This window comes from Chrysochloris asiatica, unplaced genomic scaffold (assembly GCF_000296735.1).
Source record: "Chrysochloris asiatica unplaced genomic scaffold, ChrAsi1.0 scaffold00185, whole genome shotgun sequence".
In the NCBI taxonomy this organism is placed as follows: domain Eukaryota; kingdom Metazoa; phylum Chordata; class Mammalia; order Afrosoricida; family Chrysochloridae; genus Chrysochloris; species Chrysochloris asiatica.
This window is the reverse complement of record NW_006408703.1, coordinates 5,536,398-5,547,604: the sequence shown is the minus strand read 5'-3', so window position 1 is coordinate 5,547,604 and position 11,207 is coordinate 5,536,398. Positions and strand designations below refer to the sequence as shown.

Genomic DNA, 11,207 nt, shown 5'->3' with positions numbered 1-11,207 from the left:
ATTTAGTGTATTCAGTATACTCTTTTTTTTTTTTTAATGTTTTATTGTGAATTATGTGTTAGTTTACATGGGAGAACATTAGCTTTACATTCATCCTATTGTATATCATTACATTGCCATGGTTACAATCCCCTCCATGCGTCATCATGCAACCAAAGGGTATACCCTGCAAGCCTGCCCCTTGTTCGTCAGCACACAGCCCCTCTCCCTTGCTGGTTCTAGAGTTCCCAGCCACTCCATCTCTCCATGTCATCATCTCTGCCTCCATCTCTGGCATCACTGTTTCTCTGGGTAGGGTCCTGTACTCTGCTCTTCTCCCTTGTTGGTCCCAGTCACCTCCGCTCCTTGCCTGAAAAGTCAACCACTCCCCTCCTTTTGCTACAAAATGTCTACCTTTTCATTTCCAACCCTCACAGTCAGTCCTGATGGTAATTATTCACTATTTTACCACATGAATGCTGTCCCCATCTCTTTTCATCAGTCCTGCCCAGACAGATTGGATACAACTCAGTGGAGATTATGCTTTCCTCTGCATCCTCTGGATCTAGGCTTCCTCTTGAAAGCTTGTAAGCCAGTCGCTTCTTGCCTTTGTAGCCCTCTGGCCCCCATTTTGGGTAGCCAGTGTCCAAGTTGCCCATCGCTGTCTACCCTGTGTATTGAGGGGGTGGGAATGATCCTCGCTGTAAAGATTTATTCCCTCTTTTGAGCTATTGAATCCATAGGTGTAGGCCAAGTTCATCAAATTGTATCAGATTACTCTTTCATTCCTCTTCTTTCTTCTTCTCGTTGAGCTCTGATCATCAAATTTTATATTTTAGCCTTTGTTAAATATTGCTAAAAATAAGTAGTTAAATTCTATTTGCTCTCATGTTCTCATGTTCACTGTTTGATTTTTGTGCCTACCCAGCCTGCGGCCGTGGATTCTACAAATCTTCCTCTCAAGATCTACAGTGCTCTCGTTGCCCAACTCACAGTTTTTCTGATAAAGAAGGCTCCTCAAGATGTGAATGTGAAGATGGGTATTACAGGGCTCCATCTGACCCTCCGTATGTTGCGTGCACAAGTAAGTTCTTAGAAACATGAAAGTAAAGGACTTTCTCATCTCTTCTACTCACTGGTAACATCAGGGCATTCTTGAGATACGGGTACTGAGTTTGTGAATACATTCTCAATTTTACCTAAATTTTCTTAAAATTTTTCATGAACAAGGTTAAAATATACTGCAAAAAATATATACGTTTTCGTTCATCTTCAGTGTAGTTTTTCATGTCTTCAAAATCAAGGTATATTTTAATAACATTTTGTATGTGTATCACAAATAAAATGTAAAATTTATTGGATTCTTGCATGGATATGAAGTGTGATTAAAAAATAATAGCTCTAGGATTAAAATTTCAAAACAAAATACAGCAGGAGTTTTGGGGCTTCAATTAATGAATATTTGAGAGGCCCAAATCCAAAGCCTATCTCAGACACTACTATAAATAATTCTTGAGCACATTAAGAATGAATAAATATATACTCTGTTATATGGCTAAAGAAAAACTATTTTAAAACAACTGCACAACTGTTCTTTTTTAGCTGCATTAGCTGTTCTTTTTTAATTGCTTGGAAGAAAAATAGCTAAGACTGTGGCAAAAGTACAAAGACAGTTGCTATCCTGTTTTGGTTTTTACATATTAAATGGAAAATAAATAAAGCTTCTTGCCAAGTGAATTCAAGAAGGCTTTTATATGGTTTCTTTAGTGAAGGTAATGAAATGTTTATGGCAAAGAAAGCATTTTGACTAGTTTTCTCCTTGGTAATTGAGCCACTAGCTTAATGCTTCACACAGATCCTTTCTTTACTTTTGTGTAACTTCTATTTTTGCTTATTTGTTTAATTTATTATTATTTGTTTGTTTCCAAAGGACCTCCATCTGCACCACAGAACCTCATTTTCAACATCAACCAAACTACAGTAAGCTTGGAATGGAGCCCTCCTGCAGACAATGGGGGGAGAAATGATGTGACCTACAGAATTTTGTGTAAGCGGTGCAGTTGGGAACAGGGTGAATGTGTTCCCTGTGGGAGTAACATTGGATACATGCCTCAACAGACTGGATTAGAGGATAACTATGTCACTGTCATGGACCTATTAGCCCATGCGAACTATACTTTCGAAGTTGAAGCTGTAAATGGAGTTTCTGACTTAAGCCGGTCCCAGAGGCTCTTTGCAGCTGTCAGTATCACCACTGGTCAAGCAGGTATGTTTTTGTGATTGTCTTCAAAGAATGAATAATGTGTCAGTGAATATTTAGTTAATTTGTCTATACAGAACTTGATTATTCTAGCTCATTGATTATTTGCACCTTTAACTTTTCTTTGCTATTCTTCTGTTACCTGTTAAACCATTGCTATACTCATTAACTTCTCCTCCAGAGTTCTGGCAGGGGAAATAAAAAGAGATGAATTGTAAACCAGTTAAGACTGCTTGAAGAAAAGCAACTCTGTTGGAAGATAGCCAAACAGAGGAGAGTGAAAATATTAGAAAAAATTTAGGTATAGGATATTTCTCACTTTTTTGTTTTTGGTAAATATTCATAATCATAATATGCACATAATTAAGAATAATGAAAGTTGACTACATATTTTCACTTAGCATTAACCAATTTTTACTATACAGAATCTGATCATTGTAATACTCATATGTGCCAAATCTACATTTAAATTTACATAAAAGAATTTTAAGTTCATCAATATATATGTGATCATATATATTAATGTCTATAAGATTGGAATAAGAACTTGGCAGATTTCATGAGGCTTTCAAAAGAAATGTCATAACCATGGTAATTGTGAACTTGTAACTTAACTGAAAAGCAGTTTTTCACGTATTTTCTTACTGGAATTTGAGTTGCTTTCCTCAATAATTCTTTATTGGGGTACTTATATTTGTGAATAAAAATTGGGAAGTGAGTTTCTGAAATTAAATATTTTATATAGAAAAATCTTATTACTGAAGATTTCAGAAATCTTGGGATTTCTCAATCTTTTTTTAAAAAGTCTTACTGTTGAAGGAATATGCTCTGCATTAAATATAACCAAGTTCTTTGTCATCCTCATGAATTAACTTGAACCTCTCCTAGATTATCCAGTTGTGTGAGCATCGTAAGAGGCTTATGATAAGGTCCTCTTGATCACGGACTGGGTGTCCAACCCTAACCAGTTTTATCCTAAATTCCTGGAGATAGACTAATCTTATTCTTCATTTTCATGCCAATTTTAATAATACATTACTTATATGAATTGCATATAAAGAATGAAAACTATACATGTGATCTCATGCTTGACATTTTGAACAGATGGCTGTTGTTAATTTTAAGTTTTAATTTAGTTTTTACTAGAAGGAATTTGTAATATGTTAATCATTATTGTTCTATTGATTTTAGCTATCAACCAATATTTTTATTTTTGGATATCACCAATTTTTGCTCTTTATAAAATGGAGTATGATTTGAAACTTTGTTCAAATCTATGACTGTCAATGAAAATCTGCATTAATTCTTGAAAATTCTCCTTCCCCATTAACTAAATAGCTTCATCTTCTACCTAGTGCATATTGTAGTAACTTCAATACTGAATATAAATCTAGTTCTCTGGTTAGTTTTCCAATATTGGCATCTGTCTCAGAAAGAATGGAGAATAAAGATGGAAATTAATCAGCCAGTTTCTTGAAGGACAGTTTGTACATGTTGTAGTTTGTTTACTATTAAGTTTGGAGTCTGGAACTCAAGAATAAGATGCCCTATATCAGTGTTTGTGTAAATGGAAGTGCAGTAAAGAACTCCAGCTTGTTGCTTAGGATAGGAATAGGGACATTGGTGTTAAGGCGTGGGTTCCAGCCCCTGCTCTGCCATTAATGTGTTCTTGGGTTGTTGTTGTTATTGTCAGGTGCCATCGAGTTGGTACCGACTCATAGCAACCCTATGCACAACAGAATGAAACACTGCCCAGTCCTGGCCTAACCTCACAGTTGTTGCCAAGCTTGAGCTCTTTGATGCTTCTGTTTTGCCAATCCATCTCGCTGGGGGTCTTCTTCCTTTTCTCTAACCCTCCACCTTACCAAACGTGATAACCTCTCCAGTGACTGGTCCCTCCTGAAAATATGTCTGAATAACAATATGAGAGATGAAGTCTGGCCATCTTGGCTTCCAAAGAGCACTTTGGCTGTACTTCTTCCAACACAGATCTGTTTGTTCTTTTGGCAGCCCATGGTGCTTTGAAAATACTCTCCTCTAGCACTGTAACTCAAATGCACCAGTTCTTCTATGGTCTTCCTTATTCACTGTCCAACTTTCACATGCATGTTACATTATTGAAAATACCATAGCTTGGATTAAGCTCACCTTAGTCCTCAAGCTGTCATCTTTGTTCTTTATCACTTTAAAGAGGTCGTGTGCAGCAGATTTGCCTAATGCAATACGTCACTTGATTTCTTGACTGCTGCTTGCATGAGTGTTGATGATTGATTCAAGAAAAATGACATTTTTGACAACTTCAATCTTTTCTCCATTGATAGGAATGCTGTTTATTGGTCCAGTGGTGAGGATTTTTGTTTTCTTTATATTGAGATGCAATCCATACTGATGGCTGTGCTTTTTGATCTTTATCAGTACATATTTTAAGTTTTCTTCACTTTCAGCAAGCAAGGTTTTATCAGTTGCGTGTTGCCGGTTGTTAATGAGTCTTCTTCCAATCCTGATGCCAGGTTTTTCTTCATGTATCCCAGTATGAATAAAATATCTACCTTCTTTTACTATCCTGTTAAATAAGAGGATACTAGAGAAAACCTTAGAAACTTTATTAACAGTGATATTTCAGTAAAGTAGTAACATGAGTGCTGGTTAGTCCTCTACTTACATAACACTGTTAACTTGTCAAGGCAAAACACTAAAATCTTTACCTGTTGTATTATGACTTAAATTGTGTCCCTCCCTAAATATGTGTTATGAATCTTAACTTCTATGCCTGAGATTATAATCCCATTTAGGAAAGAGTTGTGTTTGATATGTTAATGAGACAAGATTAGTGGAGGGTGTATTTTGAGTCAATCTCTTGAAATATAAAAGAGATTAAAGAAGAATGTGGGAAAAGCAGAGACTGCAGAAGAGGATGCTAAGACACATGAAAATTTCCCAGAAGCAAAAGCTGATAAGAAACTGGAATCATCTTCTAAAGCCGACAGAGAGAAAGCTTTCCCCTGGAGCCAGCATTCTAAACTGTGTGAAAAGAAAATTCTGTTTGCTGGAGACATCCGTTTGTTGTAAAGCAGCACTAAATATAGCAGCAATAGATAACTAAGACATGTTACAATGTTGGGAAAAACAATGGGATCTCAGAATTGGCAATTATGTGTCATAATTTTGGAGGAAGGATAAATTAATTTTGTTTGGCTTATATAAAAATATGAGTTCTGACTCATATGCTTTTTATCTAGTCACAAAGTATCTTGATATCCAAGTTCTTATGTAGAACAATATTTAAGATGAGATGTGTATGGAGAAGCTTAGTTCATCAATATTTACATTTATGTAATTTTTACATTTACTTATCAGGGACATATCACATATATAAATCAACTGAAATATATATTCTTTTGAATGTTGTTTGTATTATTAGGGATGATATTGTCTGATTAAGAGTATAATAACAGATATCCAGTTTATGAGTACTGGAGATATTTTTTAAAAATCTAAGTGAGAGAAAAAACATTAATTTATAGCATTATGATCCTCATTTCCCCTTGCATTGGAAGCTTTCTTGAACAAATAAGGTCTTAAAATTTCAAGTATTCTGAATATCTAAATACATCTTTTTAAATATTAATTCAGCTTTATATTTATAATTACTACTTAGCTTGGACTTTATATCTAGAAGCTGTGGAGATAAGGATTAAGAATGGTCCTTTTCTTATAAGGAGTATACATTGTAGCAGATATACATTTATTTACACACTAATGATGATGCATGTGACTATAATGTGAAGTATGTGTCAGACAGCATGCTGAAGGAATGTTTCCATGGAAAAAACAGGCTACTTCATAGGGAAGATGCCAATTAATCTAATTCTCCAAGAATGGGTTTGGTTTTTCATATATAGGACACCCACTTCCCCAAAACTAAAGTGTTTGAATTGCCATTACAGCCTTTTACAGACCAAATCAACTCAATCAAACCCACTGCCATGAAGTTGATTCTAACTCATAGCACCCGATAGGATTGAGGAGAATGACCCGGTAGGATTTCCTAGGCTATAAACATAGTGGTTTCGAATCGGGCTGCAAACCACAAGGTCAGCAGTTCGAAACTACCAGCTGCTCCGCAGGAGAAAGATGAGGCGTTCTGCTCCCATAAAGATTAACAGCCTCGGAAATCCTGTGCAGGGTCGCTATGAGTCGGAACCGACTCCACAGCACATAACAACAACAAATCTTTATGGAAGCACACTGCTAAATCTTTCTTTTGCACAGCAGCTAGTGGGTTTAAATCACTGAACTTCTAGTTAGTTGCTGAGCTGCTTTAATCACTGTGCCACCAGGGCTCCTTACAAAGAACAAAAACATTAGCTTAAAAATGGTCTGCAGAGATATGAAAGTTAATAAAGACAGATCACCCTAAAATTACTATTTCTATAATATCTTCATTCACTATGGGATCACTTAAAGAATTTTTAACTTTGTTAGAAAAAAACCTTTAAAGAAAGTATATGTGATCTTTCCTCAAAGGGACTTGGCTATCACCTTTCAGACAGGAACTCTGTCATGTTAATGTCTCCACTATCTAATATTTCTTTTTGTATACTAATCATTATTGATTGCAAATCTTGATAACTGAGTGATATGTACACGTAGTACCTGATTTATGGCTTAATGAAGTTATGATGTATTACACTTACAACTATCCTTTATTATTTGTTATTGTTAATGGCTGTTGAATTAGTTCCGACCCATAGCAACCCTGTATGGGTTTCCAAGGAGTGGCTGGTGAGCTTGAACTGCTGATCTTGCAGTTAAGCTAATGTCATAGTCTAGCATATTAACCCACAATGCCACTTGTTGTGGTTGTTGTTGAGTGCCCTCGAGTCAATTGCAACCCATAGCAACCCTGTATAGGGTTTCCAAGGAGCAGCTGGTGAGCTTGAATCAGCGACCTTACATTTCAAACAGCATTGCAGTCTGGCGTGTTAACCCACAGCGCCACACCAGGACTCCTGTGTGATATGCACGAAAATGATAGCACCAGCCTGCAAATTGCCAATATCATAGTCATACAAATCCCAAAGACAGATAAAGTTAGGACTTATAAAGATACTGATAATAAAAGTCAATAATAAGGAAAACTTTCTAAAAATGAGAGAGTAAACTTATGTCAGAACAGACTTACCACAGAATTGTAGAAATAGAACCCTGTTGTCAGTCAGGACTACCAGTATATAGAAACTATAACACTTAGTGGGATTGAAAACTGTTGGTGTACTCTTGAAAACATCACTAATGAATTAGGATGAAAATTGACACCTTTTTAAAGAAATTAAGGACACTTTATCAAGTTGGACTCCTAAGGAAATGTAGCTACTTAGATGGAGATGAATTAAAAACATCAGAAGAGGAGACAGGGAGTAGGAATAAGCAGAGGGGAAATTGAGTTGTGATGCTAATTTTTCTGAATTCTTAGCCAACCCGCAGGGGTGCTCTCCACTTGTAATGGACCAACTGAATTTTCCCCAGTTGAAAGGGTTGTGCTGTCTCATCGGTTCTGACTCATAGTGACCCAGTATAAGATTTCCAAGGAGCGACTGGTGAGTTTGAACCACCAATCTTGTGGTCTATCTAGTGCCTTATCCCACAGTGTTGGTCTTTGTCCTGAGTCATCCAGACATTGGCTTCCAGCTTCTCCAGGTAATAATGAGGTGTCATTCCACAGACAAGTTGATGCTGAAGGGGAAAGATAACTGAATTTGCTCTCTGGGATGTACCTCAACAGCTGGGCACATGAATTCTTCAGCTCTTTGACAAATTGGGTGTAAGCAGCCCATCGCAATATTCAGTAGAGTTAAATTAATATAGAAGAATAACAGGAGCAGCGTTCAGGTGTATTTAGAGAATATTGTTGTTGTTGTTGTTGTTAAGTGCCTTGCAGTCAGTTCCGACTCTTAGAGACCCTGTACAGGGTTTCCGAGAATTCACCTGGTAAATTTGAACCACAAATCTTTTGGTTCAAACTGACTGTGTGGTCTTGTGCATTATCCTATAGCACCACACCATTGTATATAGAATGGATCAATAAAGAAATGTAGGACAGACAAATTGGTAAGTCTATTTTTCAGGAAAGTAGACCTTTTACTTGGTTGACAGTAGGGGGAACCTGAATGTTTTTTGAGTTGGCAAGTGCTGTAATTGACTCTGACTAAAGTTTAAAATTTTTGTATATAGTTCACAATACATTTAACATGTTATATATAATAAATTGCTGTAAAAAGCACTTGTCTAGGCTGGATTCTTTTGAAAGCCTAAAGCAAACACAACCATGTAGAAGACATATTTTGAAAATACAAGAAGGCATCAGAGAGGCTTTCATTATTGTTGCTGTTAGGTGCCTTGAAGCCATTTCTGATTCATAACATCCTATGTGGAGCAGAATGAATGCTACCTGGTCCCACACTGTCTTTATAATTGTTTGCTATGTTTGAGTCCATTATTGTAGCAACTGGGTCAGTCCATCTTGTTGGCGCTCTCCCTCTTGTTTGCTGACCCACCTTTTAACCAAGCATGATTTCCTTCTTCAGGGACTGGTCCTTCCTGATCCCATGTGCAGAGAATGAGAGGTCTCACCACCCTTGCTTACAAGGAGCACTCTAACTGTCCTTCTTAGACTGATTTGTTCATTCATCTGGCATTCCATGATGTATTCAGATTCTCTACCAACACCATAATTCAAATACATCAGTTCTTACTTGGTCTTCCTTATTCATTGTCTAGCTTTCACATGCCTATGTTGTTGTTGTTAAGTGCTGTCAAGTCAGTTCCACCCCATAGTGACCCTGTATAGGGTTTCCAAGGAACACCTGGTGAGCTTGAACCGTCGACCTTGCAATTCAGACGGCATTGCAGTCTAGCACATTAACCTGCAGCGCCAAACCAGGACTCTCCTATAAGACTACTGAAAATAGCATGGCCTGGTCTAGGCGTTATCTGAGTTCTCAAAGTCGTTATGGTAGATATATTTTAATTCTTTTAAAAATATAAAGTCTCTCTCTCAAAAAAAAAAAAATCAACAACACTATTTTCTTTCTTTCAAAGTCAATTGTGTTGTATAGGTGTGAATGATAGATACATGTATTACTTATACACATATTTAAAGTAAATTTTGTTAAATTTGAAGTAAACTTTTGAGGTTGGTAAGGAAAGTATCACTACCATTTTATAGTTAAAAGCTGAGTCTTAGAGTGTGTGACTTTACATAGGTCACCCAGATTATAAATGTCAAGCACACTATAATATAAGCACACTGTACTTGGTACGTTTGATTGATATTAGTTGCTGTGGAGTCTATTTAGATATTTGATGGCCCATATGTTACATAATAGAACTGCTTCATAGAGATTTTTTTGCTTTAGGTAATCATAGCAGAAGCAGATCACCAGCCAAATGTTTTCTTCCGTGGTACTTCTGGATGAATTTGAACTGCCAACATTTAGTTTAGCAGTCAGTGCACAAACTATTTTTGCCACCTAAGAGCTTACTTGTCTCAGAATTATTAAGCTTAATAATTTATGTATTATTATTATAGAGACTTCTGATGAAGATTTTGCCTACACAAATTTATGTGGGAATTTGCAGATTGAGTCAATAATCTGATGAGAAACACTATTGCATGAAAGGGAGCATACTATGAAGTGTAATTTCCTGAAGGTATCAACAATAGTTGTAATTTCAGGGAGATAGCATTGTTAAGTATTGTTGTTATTGTTGTTAGGTGTCATCGATTGGGTACCGATGCATAGATCGCTGTGTACAGCAGAACGAAGCACTGCCTGGTGTTGTGCAGATTTCACAATTGTTGCTACACCTAAATTCGTTTCTGCTGCCACTGTGCCAATCCATCTCATTGGGGGTTTTCCTCTTTTTCTCCAACCCTCAAATTTACCAAACATGATATCCTTCTCCAGGTACTGGTCCCTTCTGATAATATGTCTGGAGTATGAGAGACAAACATAAGTATAGGATTTGTCTTTTGGAAATGATTTTACTGCCCTTGTTCAAGAAAATTTAAAATAGCCTTGTCTATTTTAATTTAACTATTTTCCCTTATGTTTTCCATGCAATAACCAAATCTGATTTATCTGCTGAAATTAAGAATTTGTTTCAGGATTTTCTTTGATTTGTAACATTAGTATAATATTGCAAATAAAATAGTTATTTGATGTAACATTATACATAAGGAAAAATAATACAAAAAAAAGGTAGTACCAAAGGTCATTTCCTATGTATATCTAAAATATTTTGACTCAGATGTATTAATTTGTGCCAGCTGTGACTATTTTTCTCATAAATTAACCCAGATTATCTCTCTTCATTGATAAAAAGTAGTAGTCCATCTTGTTTTGTGTCCTTTAGACAGAATAAATTAAGTCCAGTTAAGTTTATGTTTTTAAGCTTTTAAGGGAACATGCTATAAAGAAAATCTTATTTTTGTGTGTTTGTGCAATTGCTAACTATATCAAGTAATATTAAATGCAGTATCTTTACAAAATGATATAAAATATAAATTAAAAATTTGTGGAAATTGGGTTAATGTTTTTAAAAACATACATACACATTTATGCCATCTGTGGAGAAAAAATCAACTAAGATTCTTTTATAATATATTCAAAATATGAATTTCTGTTGTGACTACAAACATTTTATAAATTTAAGGTATCTGAAAGGCATATCAGGATTAAGTCATGCTAATTCTTGCCACAAGACATGGCATTTTAGTAATTCATATGCTTTGCTTAGCAAGTAGGAGACATAGACTCTGTGAATGAAATTTCATTCTTTTAATGACTAAATATTTTAGTGATGAAAATAAATATTGATTCAATTACATTTTTCTTCAGATGCTGTCATTAATTATATATTTAATTAATGATAGTTTCCAAAGAAAAATATAAATAAAGATTTA

At 35.7% G+C, this 11,207-nt stretch overlaps 1 protein-coding gene across 3 annotated transcripts in view; it reads left to right on the top strand.

Annotated features, from left to right (window-relative positions):
- EPHA7 (EPH receptor A7) overlaps positions 1 to 11,207 on the top strand; it is a 266,105-nt gene that overhangs the window by 94,927 nt on the left and 159,971 nt on the right. For all 3 annotated transcript variants that reach the window (XM_006872168.1, XM_006872167.1, XM_006872166.1), the window contains exons 4-5: positions 908 to 1,063; positions 1,910 to 2,245. In XM_006872168.1, coding sequence (XP_006872230.1) covers positions 908 to 1,063; positions 1,910 to 2,245 — 492 coding nt within the window. The remainder of the gene's footprint in view (positions 1 to 907; positions 1,064 to 1,909; positions 2,246 to 11,207) is intronic.